At 40.4% G+C, this 20,983-nt stretch overlaps 1 protein-coding gene across 3 annotated transcripts in view; it reads right to left on the bottom strand.

Annotated features, from left to right (window-relative positions):
- ccdc88c (coiled-coil domain containing 88C) overlaps window positions 1-20,983 on the bottom strand; it is a 122,558-nt gene that overhangs the window by 53,905 nt on the left and 47,670 nt on the right. For all 3 annotated transcript variants that reach the window (XM_060934193.1, XM_060934194.1, XM_060934195.1), the window contains exons 4-8: window positions 8,748-8,817; window positions 5,364-5,422; window positions 2,702-2,785; window positions 2,459-2,599; window positions 2,110-2,291 (exon numbers count right to left, since the gene is read on the bottom strand). In XM_060934193.1, coding sequence (XP_060790176.1) covers window positions 2,110-2,291; window positions 2,459-2,599; window positions 2,702-2,785; window positions 5,364-5,422; window positions 8,748-8,817 — 536 coding nt within the window. The remainder of the gene's footprint in view (window positions 1-2,109; window positions 2,292-2,458; window positions 2,600-2,701; window positions 2,786-5,363; window positions 5,423-8,747; window positions 8,818-20,983) is intronic.

The following is a 20,983-nucleotide window of genomic DNA, read 5'->3' as shown; positions in this document are numbered from 1 at the left end:
TGGTTTGCATCACTGTTTATGATTAGCAACGCAGCACCAACACACTAATTTAAAATCAACAGTGGCATCTAAATATTTTAAATTGTCCATACGGGCCACTTTTTCCATGGAACAAAAACATGCATTCTATTCCCTTCCAGCGGGTTTATTGATGGCATGCAATATTGTTCTCATATCACTTATCCTCCATGTATTACGCCACTCTCTCCAATGGAGAATGAGCGTGCAATATTGTTATAATATTGCACGTTGTCAAGATAACACGTCACATGTCAGAACTCATGCAAAGATCCAATGACAAAACTTTTCTCCAACACATGCACACAATCATTTCTTTGTGGGCCAGGAAAGAGAGAAGAGGAGGCTAATCCAGTGCCAGGTTTAAGCACTAAATAAATAAACTAGAAACCGAAGACGCACTGAACACCCGAAAGGCTACCAAAACTTCATTATATATTCATGTGTATTTACAAGAGAAAAACATATCAATGGACATCAAAAAACTGGAAAAAGAAAGACACGCCGGAAATGTAAAAAACTTCCACGCTAGCGAGTGACTGTTTGTACACAAACATGGTCGCAAGGTTTGCTTCGTTAAAAGCAGAAGATTGAGAGAATTTTGGCTGCCAGGTTGCTCCGTTGTGTGTAGTTGTCGATGTTGATTTTAAAAGTAACTACGTAAATTACACAGGGATGATAATAATAATAATAATAATAATAATAGCTTGACTGCACTAGCACTGGCCTGCGCTAGCACAACACCGGCTAGAAGGCAACTGGATTGCTGCGCAAACAGCACCAAGTCACAGGTAAACTCGTGTTGGCCTTTGAGAATGCTGAGATGAAGAGTGTGTGTATGTATAATAATAATAATAATAATAGGCTGGTTTTTTTTGTGGTCTATCAGATATATTCCTTTCAGCTAACTCGCCTTCGACTCGTTCAAGATCACACTAGCTGAATGGAATATATCTGATAGACCACTCAAAGCCAGCCAATATTATTTAAATATTTTACAGCTATTCCACGAAATCGAGTCGTACATGAGCTAGCTGACGAGGCACGTAGCGCTGAGTCGGCTATAAGCCATGTATCATGAGACGGAGTAGAATAATTGTTTTATTCTATCCACATTCATTCACTGGATTTTGAGAAACGGAGCATTTTTTATTTTTTTCAAATTTGATAAATTAAAAAAAAAAAAAAAAAAAAACTTCATACAAAACGTCTGACAAAATCATTTCTGCTTAGGCAGACTTCTTAAAAACCTATCGATGGCTGCACGAACTGACTTTCGTCTTTTTTTTTTGTAGAAAGTGTTGTCGTGCCAAGGCATAGAATAGCTTTAGACATTTCTTTAATTCTTCCTTGGACATTTCAGTGATGTAATTTACAAACTTCTTTGAGCTTCTGAACCAGTCTTTTAAAATAAATAAATAAATAAATAAATAAATAAAACCTTCAAGAAGTTTTAATGCTTAAAGCTGAAGAATATAAACAAACCGGCGAAATGACTAGCAATTTGTGAAAAAAAAATGCTAGAATAATAATTCTTGGGAAAAAAAAAACCCCAAACATTCTTACTATCAAATACTTTTATTCCATATTTTGTTGATTTTTATTTTTGGGGGGTTTTGTTTTCGAGTTTTTATTTCATCTTTGGTTGGTTCAGCAACACACTCTACCATCTTGTTTTTCTCTACTCACAGTATATGAGCTGATAGCCTAGTATTAGAGTTGCCAATCAGAGCGTGCGATTGCTCATATCCAGTGAATGTGGATAGAATATTATAATATTTACAGTAACAAGGCAACAGATTTTCATATTTTCATCTGCTGTTGCAAGGAATTTTTTTTACATCTCAAATGCTACGTCTAAACGACAGATGTTGGCACCACTGTGGGCACTCTCTGGGTCAGCAGTGCTGAAGAGATCATGGAGACTTCTGCCGCCTTGAGACGACTGGTTAGCATTCTAGACATGATCCTAATTATGTGTTTCATACATTGTGAAGTCTTCAGGACTATGCTTAAGAGAGACGTAAGAACAAGGAACATTAGGGCAGTGCAAAGCAGACAGGAAAACTGGAAGACGGAGTTCTTACGTACAGTTCTTGGCGGGAACGGCGTAGCTTGGCCTTTGTGTCGGCAAGCTCCACTGCCAGGTGCTGGCGATCTTCTTTGGAGAGTATAGAGGGCTGGGACGACTGGTCAGCATTGGAGCTGCCTATGGAGCTAGGAAATTGCTGCGACTGCAAGTAATCTCTCTCTTGAGTAAGCTCCAGGACCAGCTAACAAACAAACAAACAAACAAACAAAAAAAAAAAACGCATACACCAGAGCTCTCAGATTCAAGCAGGGATTGCTCTTGATCTTTTACCTGCATTTTGCCACATTCCCCTATATATGGCAAATAAAATACAGCGCTCAGTTTGAGAAGGGAAGCGAGCTTGCTTACCTCTGAGCACTCATCACGCTCATCAATGAGCTTGCGCAAGTGAAAGGCCATGGTACGAGACAGTGGGTCCAGGTCCTCAGGTGGCAGTTCCCCCACCTCCAGCCACTGCATGTCAAGAACATTCTCCTGGTTGTGGGTCACCTACATGGAGAGATGATTATCCCTCTCACAGACAGACACAAAGCTGCCCCGTACTATGTTTTCACCAAGTGAAAAGTTGGAGGACTAATCATTTTCACTTACCTCCTGGATATGAGAGACTATGGCTGTCTGGGTTTCGATGTCTAGCAGTTTAATCTTCTCAATGATTTCCTCTTTACACTCACACTTCAGAGAGAGAGAGAGAGAGAGAGAGAGAGAGAGAGAGAGAGAGAGAGAGAGAAGTCAAGTTCTGCAAAGCTTTTTCAGTATTTTTTTTATTAAATTAAACAAACAAAAAAAAAACGAATTAGTTCAACATTTCCAGCAGGGATTTGATGATTACAATGATTATGATAATCAAATTAAGATTTTTTTTTTTTTTTGTTATACTGTGACAGAAGTAATGTGAGTGGGATAAAGCATGGGATAGATGCACTGCTCTTGTATTAAAGGTGACATATTATACCCCTTTTCCACAAATTGACAGTTCCCTGAGGTCTTCATGAAATGCCTGACGTGCTTTGGTCAAAACACCACAAGGATAAAACACCACAGCTCCCTTCTCTCTCTCTTTAAACAGCCCTGTTCAAAACTGCTGATTTGAGTTCCTGTTCCTTTAAGGCCCTGTCCACACGGCAACGGATTCAGGTGAATCTGATAAAATTGTTTATCGTTTCGGTCTGGCGTCCACACGGCACCAGCGTTTTGGGTGCCCCAAAACGAAATCTTTTGAGAACGGGTTCCAGAGTGAAAAAAATCTGGCAACGGCACCGTTGCGAAGTCGTCTGGATGAGTAGAACAGATTTGTTTACGATGACGTCACAACCACGTGACTGTCAGTGCTTCATGCCAGGTAGAAGTGTAACGAACTCGATGAGAGTTGTCAACAAATCCTATAACTAGTCCAAACACTGCGGAAGCAGTAACCAAAACCGCGCACCGCCCGTGCGCTTTCCAAAAACAAAACCAATCCCGCCAGCAAAAATAGAAAAAAAAAAAAGGAGCGATCTCACCTCTTCAGATGTTGGTTTAAGTCTGACAATACATTCCTCAAAAAGGGCGTAGAAGAAAGTAATCCATCAACGTGTAGCATTCAATTTATTCCGGACCATTAAAGAATTCTGGAAGACATCAGAATGTTGGCGTACTGGCTTCCATCTACCCCCATTCATTCCTCTCTCTCCATCTACCCCCATTCATTCCTCTTTCCGCGTCTTTCGTTTTACGCTACTGATTAATAATCAAAACTTTATGTGGCTAATGCTACAGAAGAAGGGGTTTATGCACATGCGTCTACTACTTCTTCTATTGTTCTAGTGTCTCCGATGGGACCGTCTTACAGCGCACCTAGAGGTGTGGCATGTGTATTGCATCGTTTTCAGCAAGCGTTGCCATATGGACCTGAAATGTAACTGATCAGTTGCCCATGTGGACGCGATATTTAAAAAAAAAAAAAAATCTCGTTGCCGTTGTCGTGTGGATGTAGCCTAAATGATGAGCCACTGCTCACCTCCCCTTCCACCAGCCAATTAGATAGCATTTTCCTCATGAATATTCTTTCGCCAAGGCAGCTCTCAAGCCATGACTGGAGATCCTCAGATGAGTCAAGTCAAGTTTATTTGTATAGCGCTTTTAACAATAGACATTGTCCCAAAGCAGCTTTACAGAATCTGAATGACCCAAGACAAGAGCCAATTTTATCCCTAATCTATCCCCAATGAGCAAGCCTGTGGCGACGGTGGCAAGGGAAAACTCCCTCAGACAACATGAGGAAGAAACCTTGAGAGGAACCAGACTCAAAAGGGAATCCATCCTCATTTGGGCAACAACAGACAGCATGACTATAACATTAACAGTTTTAACATGAAGTCAGTTACGTTGATGTTATAACTCTTCATTGATGGAAACTTGAGTGCAAAACTGTTCATGACAACTGCAGTCCTAAAGTTAGCAAGTCAACTGTAGTCCTCAGCCATAAGAGCATTACTGTAAGTGTCCAGAGCGTCTTCCAAGTGTGACTTTCAACTATCCATATGGGGCCGTCATCCACAGGAGTGATGTGATGAGACTCCAACCAGACATAGGGCATCGGGATGGATCAGGCATGGATCAGACGAGGGGACGGGATCTTTCTAACGATCCCCAATTGTGACATAGCAAGCGGAGCCAAATCTGAATGGTTTGTTGAATGACATTTTCTGAAATAGGCAGCCAAAAGAAAATGACTACGTCGTCTTCTTTCAGAGTTTATGGGTTCGCAGGCACTCCAGATACTCAAATGTAATTGCACAAGCAATAAAAAAAAAAAAAAAAGTAACTTTCATAATACGTCCGCTTGCAATGCACAGGCAGAGGACAGTATAAAGGTAAATTATAAAATAAGCTCTGAAGTGTAACACACACACACACACACGTGCATGCTGTTTACCCTCTATGCAGCAAACAGGAAAAACCTGTGGAATCAGAACGGGAGCGAGAGAGGAGGAGTGGGGGAACAAAAGTGTTTGTGTTTGGAAGAGGATATAAAAAGACAGAATGACAGTAAGCAGGAAATTGTAGGATGACATTGCATGCATGTGGCAAAAGAGGGTTTTGGACAAACATCAGCTAAGATATGGAGGCTATAACCAGATTTAGGGAACACTCTGATAAATAAGCACGTTTCTTTTTCTTGGAAGTAAAAAGAGGCATGTTCAGACACGGTTCAGACTTTTATTATGACTTACTGTAGGTGTGAAGGCAAAAGGCTAAGGCTCAAAATTACCTGAACGGCACAACCCAAGAGCAGCAGCAAAAGCCTCTTCATCTCCTCCATGCTCTTGCCTATGAAATGTAAGATTTTATCAGCATCAATAATCTGCATTATGTACTAGTCAGCAAGACTCGCACCAAAGACTGCCATATTAGGTCATCTGAGTTTTTCCTTACGTTCCAAAAGCAACCGTTACCCTGCCGTCACATGCTTTGTGCCACATCGATTAGTCAGCTGTGGGCCATTATTAGTGGTTGAGCTGACAAATGGCACTGGGAAGGGCTTTCTGGAGGCATGTGTTGACTCTGTGGCTGGTTTTTTTTTTTTTTTAACCCCCAAATTCTGCCATGCATTTTAATAAGAAGCTTTTTTTTTCATATTAGGTTGCCCTGAGCCACGCCTCCTGCCACTCGACAGATCCTAGTTGGAATAAATTAGTTTAAAAGAAAATCTTCGATAATGTGATTCAACCAGTATTACAGCAACATTTGCTAAAACAAACGAAGGTGTGCCTGCATGTGTAAACCCAGTGCCCTGCTCTAACACACTGGAGAGAACTGGAGGGAGGAGTTGTCATGGAGTCCCCGTGCCCTTCCTAACAATGTACCCCATCCTCAGAGAGGAAAGGAAGAGCTCTGTGCAACCAAATCAAACCACTTGCACTCCATCTGTATGTTCTAGCCGCCCTTATGTACCAGTTTTACAGGGATATTCATTTCCCTAAACACGGTGCTACTTACTGGATCATTTTTTTTACCCAAATCTCAGAACGCATGTTAGCCTAGTAAACTAGACCCACCCACCTAGCGGCCAAAAATATTTTTGCCTGCGAGTGGGTCTAGCCTCGCACCATATCAACAAAACACCCCGGGCATCAAATCGTGCCCGCCAATCACAACGCAAGGTTTTTGTTTGGATTCTTTGGGTGGGCTTTTGCAGGAGTGACGACAAGGCTGCGCGACGCTGGAGAAAGCACAACAGGAAAGATGGCTACGGCTAGTGAACAGCGCTCGTTTGACTCCGCTTTGGAATCAGTTTTAGAAGAATTAGACTTGGAGTTTTCGTTGAAACATGAGCAGGAAGAGGCTCTCCGCTCATTCCTTTTCAAGAAGGACGTTTTCGCTGTTTTGCCGACCGGCTATGGCAAAAGTCTGATCTACCAGCTGGCTCCGCTTGTAGCCAAAAGGATGGGGCTAGTTTGTGCAGTACGAAGAATTAATAAACAGCTTTGAAACATTACTTTTTGATTGTTTCTTATTTTCGCGTTATTTTAAATTTAAGGGAAATTATTTCACCAAACACCACTAAATAAAAACTCTCAAACAGTTTAAGCAAACCCTTGAAAAACACTTGGGAAAAAAAAAAAATGAGTATATGTTAAGTATGTGGTACAGACTGCAAACTTGTGGTCATTATCTCCAAACTTCTTAATATCTAGAACCTGTTTATTAATTAATACGCATTTTGAAAAGTTATTTATTTCAAGGCCTCCCCCACTGCTTTCTGTCGCTCTGACTACATCACGGTCACTGTTGCACTGATTGGTCAGAGCGTTGGCCTATACGCACAGAGACGGTTTGAAAGACAACGGGTTGTTCCTCCCACCCCCTTCGGAAATGTCTACGACCGAGACCAGACTAAATATTCACATTTAGTCTGGCTTGCCAGGCTAAACTTATGTTTTTAGGCAAAATCCTCAACCACCAGGATGCCTGGGCGATTTGCTTTTTGAAGCTGATTCAGACATGATCCAGCTTGAATTGCGGCAGTTAAACAATTGCTGATAGCAAAGGAAGCTGCTGGAGGGGAAGGTTATTTTGATCGCCTGCAGGAACCTACATGTAAATCGAGTTTGCATCAGATCAGCCTGCCAAAACAAAGCCTATCAGGTAGCTCCAAAGAGACAAAGCGTAAAACCGAAACCAAGGGACATGCTACCCCATGTTATGCTGCAGGATGTACCAAAAGATCTTTCATCACCCTCCTTGCTAATTGTGCCATTGCGTCAAATAAAATGCCTGAAAAATGATGAATGATCATGTAAGCAGAACAGGAATTTGGGAGAACCATTAAGGCTGTCATCAGCTCTAGATCAGATAAACTCCGTGGACTCTCCCTGTTGCTGTCTGGGTTGTGTGTCCTGTTTGAGCAAGCAGTTTGTCAGCAGCAGGACCTGAAATCAGCTCTCAGCCTGGGGCAGGTCGCAATGCCCCGTTTCCTCTAAGCTTTTCCTCTTCCTCTAGATATAACCGGCCTAAAGCATTACACTTTTCTGCCACTGATGTGAAGGTGAGGGCTGGACTGTTGGTAAGGGGATGTGTGAAGGAGCGACAATATCGCACAAGGCTACTGACCTTGGATAAAAGAAAATGAGAATTTGTATACTCACTCCTTATTAAAACAATACTTGATTTTTGTGAAAAGGAGGTACTTAAAGCTAGACGGCCTTTCGATTTCATAAAAATCAGTGAAATTTAGTTCCCTCTGAAATTTGGTCATTGTGATGCATGTTTATTTCTGCAATATCTATTTAAAAACAACCCCAGGCCATTCGTAGCTGGGAAGTTATTTAATTTGAGGGGATTCCTGAGCAAATAATGAGCATAAAATCGCTCGCTTCGTGCAATCAAGCAGACAGAGGAAGTGTGCGCGCATGCGCAAGTTTATCACCACCTTCTTCTTTTGGGTTTTACTACAGCTGGCATCCACAGTGTTGCATTACTGCCATCTACAGGTTTACCTTAGACCGTGCACTGACAGTTACATCATTCTGTCGCTAAACGAACAGCTGATCACACCGAGGTCCTAATCTTATTAGTTTGGTCCCGAGTTTCCTTTCCTTCGCAACATAACTCCTTTTCTTCTCGCTTTCCATTACTGTAGACAGTCTTTCACGTTTCATTTGCGTCCTCCATTTTCCTCTCCCGTTTCAAATTTGTATCCCACAATGCCTTGCACGAACGGGGAAACTCCACCACGTAATGCATGATGTAGTATCTTGAATTGGGTCATGGTGAAGCAGGAAATAATAGCAGAGAATTTAGGGCCACGTGGCCCTAAATTCATTAATTGTTCCATTTAAAAAAAAACTAATAAAATTGGAAGTCTGTGATTCGAATTCAGTAGCTTTCAGTCCACTGAACAAAAATAATTGGGTGTCAGGGAAAATTATTTTTATGACCTAAACTTGAAAAATCTGAAAGGCAGTTTACCTTTAAAAGGTAATGACATCACAGCTTGCAGTAAAATATTTATTTCAAGGTATGTTATTTTTGCACATGTACTGCATGCTTAAAATATATTCCTCTAATCAGTCTCACAAATATCAGTCATGTTTTTTCCCCCCAACATGAAAGCAAAAGATAAGCCATGAAGACTGAAAACAGATTGCGCTACCTGATAAAGGGTCCTTGGCAATGGTCAGAACGTTGGGCAATGTCATCAGAATAAGCTGTTGGAGATTTTCCTGTGTAATAGAAAGAGAGAGAGATTAAATCAAATCCAGAACCTTCTGCTTAACAGAATAGTCTCAATACGCACAACCTTGACTAACAACTAAAAGGTGATATCAAGTAGCTAAACTGATACTACAGTTTTATGACCCTCCCTGAGGAGGTCATTTGAGGGCAGAGAGATGGCACTCTCAGTAACAAAAGCTCCAACCAACAGGGCAGATGGCTGAAAAACACAGAATGGGGTCATAAACCAGGATGAGCAGTAAGGTGGGAATGGAAAACTCAGATTCACAGACTAACAGGAAAGTGTGTTGGGAACGGTAGATATTAACATGCCATGTGGGGCGTTTTTGGGGAAAGGAACTCTCTGGAATGAACACAGTTCAATAGTTCAAGCCCGGGGTGATGAAGACAGGATAGGCAGGGCTGTATTCTTACACAACACAAACCTGGAAAAATGTGTGCCCTTCAGATGAATGTACCTGAAAGATTTAACAAGAAGAGTGCTCGGAGAGCATGATATCCCCCGCTGGCAACTATATCTATGCTGCAAGTGCTTAATACACCCCCATGAAATCATCAAAGTACAAGTTTGGTAATCAAGGGCCATAACGCTAGGAAAATGAGACTGGATTGAACGAAACTGCAATATGCGTATCATCAGCATGACAAAGAATCCGGTCAAGTTTCATGAAATTCCTCCAAAAATTGTGAGAGGAGCTGATTTCAGAAGGTGAGCACCCTTCCCGGGATGGACAGACAGACGGATGGACGGACAGACATCGTCATGATATGATCCCGCTTCGGGCCTTTCAGCCAGTGGGGGATTAAAAAAAAAAAAAAAAACAATTGTTCTGAAATCACATGAGAAATTTCACTCAAAAAAGGTTTTGGATAAATGGTTTAGTTTACATAGTAGAGTCCAATACCCCTTGTCCACCAAATCAGTTCCAGGGCTGGTTCGGGGCCAGTGCTGGTGCTGGTTCACAACTCGTTCGACTTGCGAGCCAGCTGAGAACCAGTTTGCTTTTCCATAGCTCAGGGTGCTAAGGGGAGCCACGTCATTACGTCACTGTATATATGTCAGTTACGTCGCTGCGTTTGCATAAACCTTGGCGTGAACATCGAAGCAACAACAACACGGAGAAGAAGAGGCGGCAGCAACAACAACAACAATAATAATGGATGACTTCGCGTTTGTACAGCTGCTGCTTCTGGCTTTACTGTGCTTCATTGGGATCAGAAAACGGCAGATCCAAATGTTTGTGTTGATCGACAGGTTTTGAGTGGACGGCGATTACGTTCTAGGAGACAGGTAATAACCTAATAACGTTTTGACTCTTACTTACACTGAATGTGAGATGGTTATGTTAGCCTTTGTTATGAGCTAACGTTAGCCGGTGTTATGTCGGCTTTGGCGGTCTTGCTATTGTTGTTGGTCTTAACAACTCCGCCCCCCCTGCTGACGTAAGTGGTTCTTTCCTCTGGCCCAGCAGAGAGTTGGTGCTAGCCTGGAACCAGTTTTTCTGGCCCCAGAGCCAGTTCTTTGTCAGTGGAAACAGAAAACCCGGTTCCAAACTAAGCACTGGCCCCGAACCAGCCCTGGAACTGCTTTGGTGGAAAAGGGGCACAAATGGAATAAACCACAGCTACACTAACAAGTGCTCTGGGAGCACGATATCCCCCCGCTGGCAACTTGGCCATAACTCTGGTAAAATGTGACTGAATTGAACGAAATTGCAATATGCATATTACCGACATATAACAAAGAATCCCGTCAAGTTTCATGAAATTCCTCCAAAAATTGTGAGAGGAGTTGATTTCAGATTGTGAGTACCCTTCCCCGGACGGACATCGCCACAACATAATCCCCCTTCGGGCCTTTCGGCCAGCGGGGGATAAAAACAAAGCAGCATGCTTTAAGAATGGGATATAGAGATATATAAAAAATACAGCACTGAACATGGACACTCGAATAGCATGAACACCCGAAAAATGTACAATATCTCTTGAATATGTTTTTTAAATTTTTTAAAATCTGCATCTTAGTATTGATCCTTTATTTATCTTGCGTTATTTGTACCCACAAAGAACAGCCAACCAATTTCATTGTACTGTACTCCTACATTACAATGCACATAAAAGGTCTATCCTATTTATTTATTTACTTACTAAAGCCAATAAATCTGATAATATTTCCCCAGAGTTAATGCCACTGTACATTTAAATAAATATTAGCTGGCTTTTTTTCGTGGTATATCAGATATATCCCATTCAGCTAGCATATTAAACGAGTCGAAGTTCAAGTTCAATATCATGCTAGCTGAATGGAATATATATCTAATATACCATGAAAAAAAGCCAGCCAATAATAATAATAATAATAATAATAATAATAATATTAAACACACACACACACACACTCCTTTCGGGTGTTCAACATGTTTTTCCCTTTTAAAATTCTCCATATTTAACGAAGCAAACCTGGCAGCCATGTTCGTTCACAAATTATCACAGTCACTTGCTAATACGGAAGTTTTATGTCTCTGACGTGTGACGTTATGTCATCTTAACAACCATGCAATATCGTAAACCATATTCAACGCTCATTCTCCATTGGGTAGAGTGATGTAATACACGTAAGATAAGCGATACACTAACAATATTGAATGCTATCAAACCAAATGAATGGAACCTGCTAGAAGGGAATAGGATACATATTTTTATTCCATCGAAAAAGTGTCCTGTATGTAGAATAAATTGGACATATTGTTCCTTATGGGCGGCACGGTGGTGTAGTGGTTAGCGCTGTCGCCTCACAGCAAGAAGGTCCGGGTTCGAGCCCTGTGGCCGGTGAGGGCCTTTTTGTGCGGAGTTTGCATGTTCTCCCCGTGTCCGCGTGGGTTTCCTCTGGGTGCTCCGGTTTCCCCCACAGTCCAAAGTCATGCAGGTTAGGTTAACTGGTGACTCTAAATTGACCGTAGGTGTGAATGTGAGTGTGAATGGTTGTCTGTGTCTATGTGTCAGCCCTGTGATGACCTGGCGACTTGTCCAGGGTGTACCCCGCCTTTCGCCCGTAGTCAGTTGGGATAGGCTCCAGCTTGCCTGCGACCCTGTAGAACAGGATAAAGCGGCTAAAGATAATGAGATGAGATATTGTTCCTTATTATTCTGCCTAAAACATGCATATGTATGCAATATACTTATGTATACATATGCACGCACACACAAGGACTTCAGACTAACTTTTTTTTTCCCCCACTTGTAGCACTGGTGCGCCTTAATGAACATTTTAGGAGCACCAGCACAAAATTTAGGTACGTAACTTAAGTCAACATGCAACACAGAAGAATAAGATCGTCATGTTACATGCAACATTTAGCCTACACCATCTTGGTCAGAAGGTTTTTTTTTTTGTAACTCCCACCTCTCTAGAGAACATCACATACTAAATGTACATCACATGCTGAACTGACTGGATCTTGCAAGGTTTTCATTTGTCATTTCCAGTTCGCTTGCCTCAGTGAATCCTTTGGCCTGGTTGGTGCAAGGTCATATCTTGCAGTAGCTTGACAACTTGGTGTAGCCACTCTAGCAGAGACATCGACTGTATAATTTACTCAGAGATAACTAAACATGTTGGCTATGTAATGCCAATATCACGTTACAACAACAAATTTAACACTTATCTGTAGTGGACTTCTTTATATTATCAATTGGAGCCAATGAAATCTACACAGAAATTGTCTTTTGTGTTATTTAGCGATCTAGTAATCATTCACATTAGGTACCTAGTTAAAAGTAACTCGCTAGGTAACTAGCTTCATGTTAGATGACTAGCATGTTGGTGGTAATGAGCTCAAAGTCTCGCTGGTACGACCACACTGTCTTCACTCCCATTCATAGCCGTGACTTGCTGTAATCCAAGTTTACTTGCAACACCATCACGCAACGCCACATCCGGCTATTCACTGACCGGACGAATTTCGCCTCTGTATGAATCATCTATAAAGCAGCTTCTGATTAGCGCCACTGCTTTTCACATGTGCAGTTCCCAGCGCACAGCCAATCAGAAGCCTGCTTATAGATCATGCACAGCAACACAGAGATTCGGTTTACACAAAGATAGGTTTGTTTTATACCATTTTATTGGCTACTCATTGAAATTACATCAGAATGAATAATAAAGCGAGTGAGTGGGAAATTTCCACTGTATTTTGATACCACACAAAGGGTTTTCCTCAGAAATGCACGAATCATCGGTGCAAAGTCTGAAGGGTGTTTTTTGTTCTTTTTTTTTTTATGAATTTCTGCGAGGATTTCTACCATCTCAATAAAAGCATGGTTTTAAAAGGTCATTAGATATGAATTTCTGCAAAATTCTTTCAAACAAGAGTGCTCTGAGAGCACAATATCCCCCACTGGCAACTACGCCATAACTCTGGTAAAATGTGACCCAATGTAACGAAATTACAATACGTGTACTGCCGACATATAACAAAGAATCCTGCCAAGTTTTGTGAAATTCCTCCAAATATTGTGAGAGGAATTGATTTCAGAAGGCGAATACCCTTCTTGGGATAGACGGACAGACATTGCCATGACAATCCACCCTTCGGGCCTTTCGGCCAGCAGGGGATAAAAACTTTTTGCCAAATTACATGAAATTCATCAAAAATTGTGAGGCAAATTGATTTCAGAAAGCAAGCACACCTTGATGAAATTGCCAAAGTACAAGTTTGTTAATAATCAAGGGCATAACTCTGGTAAAAAAAAATTTGCCCAAATTTAACGAAATTTCAAAATGTGTATAACTGTCATATAAACAAAGCCTTTTGCCAAGTTTGGTGAAATTCCTCCACAAATTGTGAGAGGAGTTGATTTCAGAAGAACGTACACCTTCATGAAATTGTCAAAGTACAAGTTATTTAATCAAGGGTCAAAACTCTGGTAAAATTTTCACAAACAAAATTAAATCGCAATATGCGTATTACCGTCATATAACAAGGCCTTTTGCCAAGCTTCGAGAAATTCATCCAAAAATTGTGAGAGGAGTTGATGTCGGAAAACAAGCACACCTTCATGAAATTGTGAAAGTACAAGGTTGTTAATCAAGGGCCACAACTCTGGTAAAATGCGACCGAATTGAACAAAATAACATGCGTACTAAATGACAATGCCGTTTACCAAGTTTTGTGAAATTCATCCAAAAATTGTGAGAGGAGTTGATTTCAGAAGGAAAAACACACACTCATGAAATTGTCAAATTATAATTTTTTTAAATCAAGGGCTGTAACTCTGGTAAAATGTGACCGAATTGAATGAAATTACAATATGCGTAGTATCGACAAAGAATCCTGCCAAGTTTTGTGAAATTCCTCCAAAAATGATGAGAGGAGTGAGTTTCAGAAGGTGAACACCCTTCCCGGGACGGACAGACATCGCCACAAACAAAATGCCCCTTTGGGCCTTTCAGCCAGTGGGGGATAAAAACATGAAAGTATAAATACTACACACTGAGATTATGCCAAAATCTAAAATTCAACTATTTTAGCACACACGATGCACTTCTCCATTTATCTCAAAATTATAATTTGTGACTTCCAACTGGTTTTGTAACGGATGATCACATACGGTATGGTCCAAGTTATAGTGTTGATGTCTTCAGTATTGTCCTACAAATGTAGAAAATAGTCAAAATACAGAAAAACCTACAGAGTAGATGCGTCCAAACCTTTGACTGGTACCCCCCCCCACACACACACACACACAAAAATATGTAAACTATTGCATAGATTATGAGGGATATCAATTTTATCTACCTGCATAGCTGAATATTACCTGTACACCATCAACCCCCCCGAATCATAACAATTACCAGAAATCTAACACGCAAAATGAGACTTGTACTCCTCAAGTAGAGATTTGCGTGCACACATGGATGTCATGTAATCCAACCTCAAGGACAATGGCTTCCGTAGCAACTGAACAATACTGAGGGTAGACAATAGACCAGATCTGACCAGTACATATGATTTAACCCCTCATATCAACATGCACACACGGGGACAGTTATACAGGTGGTAAGTACTGCTAATATCATCATCATCTACAGTACAGGGGTGTGGTGGAATGCCACAGAGGACAAGCTAAACTGAAATGTACATGTTGAAAGGTCTTGGTTGACATAGTGTTTTCCCACATAATCAACAGTATAAAATGTAACCGTCAGTTACCACAGCAGTGGATTATAGCGATATAACTAATTTCATCAAGCTCTCCTCTGGTCATGTGACTCCTACAGAGCCTTTAATTTACACTCCAGTTAAAGAGCATTTAAACTCCCACAGTTACTTGGGGTTAAAGTAGTACACGTGTGTGTCACACTACACCAAGTCTGTGCCTCTGATCTCGCAGCGCAAGAGACGCTTAATGAGTTGTAAGGAAACTGCATCAGGGTTATGACGTTTTTAAAATTGCTGAGCCTTGCCACACAAAGCCAAAGAGATTATAAAACATTCCAAAATCTTTCATGTAAAATAAACAAAAAAAAAAAAATCAGGGCTTTGAACCGGTTCAAGGAACGAAAACGAAAACCGGGAACTTTTTCTATTTCACATGGAACAGAAACGAAACCAGAAACTTTATTATTTATGTTCCGGAACAGAAACGCTTATTAAAAATAATGGTAACCAGTTAATACCGTTTTTTATTTCGTTCCTCAAAGTTTCCATAGCCTACAAATAAAAAAAACTCCTCCTGCGCAAGTTTCTATGACCCGCTGGGGTTCACTTCCTGTGTGACGTTTGCTGACTGAATGTAGAGAGCGGGAGGGTGGACTACTATCACATCTCCACATCTTAAATAAGAGGTAAATATTGCAGTCTATCGTTATTCAAAAACGTCAATTTCAAACACGATATCAATATATTTGTCCACGTTAATGAGAGGCTCGCGAACATTAAATGACGTTAACCTCTGTTAGCCTATCAATGCATAGGGCCTGACTAGCCTTTGGTAACGCACTAAACGAATTATCTTTCATTTTTGGCACTTTTTCTGTTTGTGTAGATGGGAAGACATACTGAGAATCCAAATCGCCAACATTTGAAATAATAATTGTTTTGAATTATTTCTTGTCTTATTTAATGAAGGTTGTAATAGAATTAGCCTACATTTGGCTTAAGCCGGATGAGACAGAGACATAATTTTATAGCCATTTGTTAAACAGCTGACAGGGAACGTAATTAACTGTTCCGGGAACGAAATTTTTTTGTTCTAACCAGTTCGGGAACATCTATTTAATGGTGGAACTCAAAACCGGAAACGTTAAAATTCCGTTTCTGTTCGGAACGAGCCAATAGGAAAAAAAATTCTGGTTCAAAGCCCTGCAAAAAATAAATAAATAAGGGTATGGGGCACTTACAGCCCCAACCCATAATGAAAACTAAATTTTACGAGCACCTTGGACCATGTAGGACCACATGGTGTGCTGCTGTAGTCAAAGTGAAGTTATTAATTACAGTGTAAGATCATCTCACTGTTCACATTTTCCAAATACCAAGTAAAATGCATTTCCATCCATTATCATGCTCCATTTATTTATTTTAACTTTATCAAGTTCCTTCCTCCAGTGGTTCTCGTTCCTTTCTAAGAAAGAATAATTAGAGGATTTGGTTTATGCACCAATTCCACTTCTATAGAAATAATTGTTAGCTATAAACCATACAAATAAATAAAAATCAGTGGATCAGATCAAACTGGAAAAATGTGGCATCAATAGCGATACAGAATTTTAGACAAAAATATTGGGCCAATACCGACACTAGTGTATTGTTGTTGCATCCTCACATCCTATGACATCATTGCAAATCTCTGGCCTCCCTGCCCATCCCCACCTGACAGCTTAATCTGGTCCCGAGATGAACGAGTCCCTCAGGAGGGCTTTGTGTACAGGGGGCTGATGGAAGAACCACTCTCTCTGATCACAATGAGGGTTTCTGTGCTGAGGTCCAGGCCTGCCTTTGTCATGTTATTACTGCACTCATACATTTAACCTTCCCTACACCTCATATATATCACACGCACACTTTAAAACCTTTTACTCTTATTATAAACATACACATGCCACAGCTTGATTGCTTTTCTGAAAACAGTAATCTGGTCTGTGTGTCACAGTGGTGCCTCTAGTACCGGATCAATTTTATTTCCATTGTTCATTTCAGATTATAACTGATGCAAGTTCATGTTTTCTGTAACCTAAAATTGTGTACATTCAACAATTATTCCACGAAATCAAGTTGTACATGAGCAGATAGCCGACAAGTCACTTATAAGCCATGTACGACGAGATTGAGTGAGCGAGCGGGCGGGCGGACGGACGGACGCTTTATACAAAATGTCCAACAAAATTTCCACCTAGGCAGACTTCTTAAAAACCACTGATGGCTGCACAAATTGACTTTAGTGTCGGTTTTTTGGAGAAAGTGCTGTCTTGTTCTTGCGCCAAGGCAGAGAATAGCTTTAGGCATTTATTTAATTCTTCCTTGAACATTTCAGTTATGTAATTATCAAACTTTGAGCTTTTGAACCAGTCTTAAAAAAAAGAAGAAGAAGAAGAAGAAGAAGAAGAAGAAGAAATGCTTAAAGTTGAATGTAAACAAACCGGCAAAATGTTAGCAATTTGTGAAAAACGTGATAATTCTTGGGGGGGGGGGGAATACGTTCTTACCATCAAATACTTTTATTCCATATTTTGTTGCTTTTTTGGGGTTTTGTTTTGTCCTCGGTTGGTTTAGTCAAGTTTATTTGTATAGCGCTTTTAACAACATTGTCGCAAAGCAGCTTTACAGAAAATTTAAGTCTTTAAACGTAAACTCATTTCATCCCTAATCTATCCCCACTGAGCGAGCCTGTGTTGACGGTGGCAAGGAAAAACTCACTCAGACGACATGAGGAAGAAACCTCGAGAGGAATCCGACTCAAAAGGGAACCCATTGGGTGATCACAGATAGAAGCGAATTATTTATAATCGCGCGATCACTGTGTCCTATAGGAGTCCCAAAGCATTAACTGTGAAAACAGGAAAATCATAGTTTTAACGTGACTTGTTCAGCAATACGCTCTGCCCCATTTTGTTTTTCTCTATTCACAGCATACGAGCTGATAGCCTAGTAGTAGAGAGTAGCCAATCAAAGCATGCGATTGTTCATATCCTCTGACTGTGGATAGAATAAATAAGGTTCGTACATGGGTCACACTGTTTGTAGTCCTTGCAAATACATTTGGCTGCAGTTCCTTTACTGGAATGAGGAACAGCAGAATACCCACCCTATCCAAGACCATAATCAAGCATAGCTGTAATTAGATCTAATGGCGTGCTTAGACACACTGTGCTATGGGCAATCACTTGAAAATGTTTCATACGTATTCGAAGAGGTGCGTGTTAGCTTTCAAAATCACCTGGACTTATAAAAGGGGCAAAAATAAACAAACTGCAGACTTGTATTTAAGACAATGTTTGATTTATTTTGAGTTCACGGGACATAAAACCATTTTGATCCACAATTCTCCTGTATTCAGGGCCCCTAATCAAAGATGACCATGCACTACAAATCTCAAACAACACCTACTGCTTGATCCGACGCACTGAACACATCTCGCTGCTTAAGGCTACATCCACACGACAACGGCAATGAGATTTTATTTAAAAAAAAAATAATAATAATTATATATATATATATATATATATATATATATATATATATATATATATATATATATATATATATATTAGTGCTGTCAAGCGATTAAAATATTTAGTCGCGATTAATGTCGCGACTGTCATAGTTAACTCGCGATTAATCGTAATTTAATCGCACATTTTTGTCACACGAAAAACCATTGTAATTCTCTTACCAGCATAAAAAAGTGAATGGGCTTGTTTTGTACCAATGTTTTTCTTATTGCAAAACATAACACGTCTTGACACAGCCACTGCAAACTGAAACCTAAGCTGATCACCGGGGCTCTTCGTCCCGAGACTAACAAGAGAACCATGAGTGAAGTGATCTACTGCTTGAGTTAGTCTATCAGAGAGACAGGTTACACAGTGACGGTAGGCTTGACATGCTTGATTATAATATAAAGTACACTATTATATTAACTAAGCTGTTCGTTGATAAATATTGCATTGAATCTGATCTTTACTGTTTCAGCTCACTTAACACATTTTGTACTTTTACACTTTCTGCCTGTTGATGCGTCGCGCTGTCCAATCAGAGGTGGCCAAATTTGCATATTACAGGAAGGATTTCTGGGATAGCATTGAGTTTACAGTTCAGAGGGATCTGGCTTCTTTAGACGCTGTCTTCTTAAAACTGAATAAATATTTAAAAAGAGCCAAATAAGCCAGTCTTTTGAACGGCTCTTTTCAAAGAACGGATCACAAAGATGCGGATCCCATCAAAGAGCCATAAATCCCATCTCTACTAGCGCGCCCTGCCCGCGCTGGTTCTTTGAGGGAGGAGGGCAGAGGACTCTGGCTGTGCGGGGTGTGGCATTACAGTCTAGCTGCTATCATTTTTCTAAGCAAAGTCTCTGTTCCAAGTTCCTGGCAGTTTCAAAAGCTTATGAAAAACCTACATCATGTCACAGAGCGTTAATCTCGCGATAAAAAAAAAAATTATCGCCGTTAAAATTGAGTCAAGTTAACGCGTTAATAACGCGACATTTTTGACAGCACTAATATATATATATATATATATATATATATATATATATATATATATATATATATATATATATATAGCGCGTGTCCACATGGGCAACGGATCAGTAAAATATCAGGTACATATGGCAACGCAACACTTGCTGAAAACGATGCAATACACATGCCACACCTCTAGGTGCGCTGTAAGACGGTCCCATCGGAGACACCAGAACAATAGAAGTAGACGCATGCGCATAAACCCCTTCTTCTACCCGGTGTGAAGTAGTCACAGGAACAAACACACAACAACAAGAAGATGGCTGCGACTACGCGAGGAAATCGTGCCTTGTGTGTGTACAAATTAGTGTGCATAGTTTTATATAACTTAATTTTCTTATTGTGTGTGAACATTTTGAAAAGCATTTTTATATAACTTTTTATATTGTGTGTGAACATTGAAAAGCAGTCTTATCCAATAAAAAAAAAATTCAAGAAATGGTTCAGTTGCTTGTTTATTTAAAAGAAAAGCTGTATACAAAAGTGAATGCAATGCAGTGGTTCATACAAAACAGCGAGAGTGCTGCTTATTCTAGTCATGTGGTTGTGACGTCATCGTAAACAAATCCGTTCTACTCATCCAGACGACTTCGCAATGGCGCCGTTGCCAGATTTTTCCACTCTGGAACCCGTTCTCAAAAAATATCGTTTTGGGGCACCCAAAACGCCGGTGCCGTGTGGACGCCAGGCCGAAACGATAAACAATTTTATCAGATTCACCTGAATCCGTTGCCGTGTGGACAGGGCCTAAGAAGGCTGAGTGCAGGCAATTAGCGAACAGGCTGCGGTTCAATATAAAGGGAGGAGACAGTACAGTGATGAGTGTCGACTATCTGGGACACTAAGCTGCTAATTGACCTGCTCATGCTGAATGCCTTACAACAGCTAGATTTAAAATTGTTCCAAGAAACCCACTTACAGATTCGCAGAAAGGTGCAACATGCAAAACGTGAACTCGATTAGACAAGCAATTCCTGTAAAAGCCATTTGAAAAATGTTTCAATGCTCTCATTAAGAAACACACCCTAAACAATTACTTTATTACACTAATCATGGGTTATAAATCAGTAATTGCTTGAAATCTTTGCTTCATCATGAAGGCAGAGCTTTTAAGTTTAGAAATATACGGCGAATGTTCATATTACCAGGTTGACGTGACAAATCTGATTTTCTACCTTAATGCGACACTGATCTGATTATTTTCAAGACTGTCTGGACAGACAAATCTAATATTTTCAAAATCAGGCCTGAACCACTTCATTTGTAACAAACCTAGACAGCCTTTCGATTTCAGAAAACTGGTGAAATTTAGGGCCCGTTTACACGAGGACGCTGTCGGGTAAAAACGACTAAATATTTTATCGGAAGTGCCTTTCGTCTACACGGGGACGGCGTTTCCGAGGCTGAAA

This window comes from Neoarius graeffei, chromosome 11 (assembly GCF_027579695.1).
Source record: "Neoarius graeffei isolate fNeoGra1 chromosome 11, fNeoGra1.pri, whole genome shotgun sequence".
Classification (NCBI taxonomy): domain Eukaryota; kingdom Metazoa; phylum Chordata; class Actinopteri; order Siluriformes; family Ariidae; genus Neoarius; species Neoarius graeffei.
Note: the sequence above shows the minus strand (reverse complement) of the source record. Positions and strands in the feature narration are given on the sequence as shown.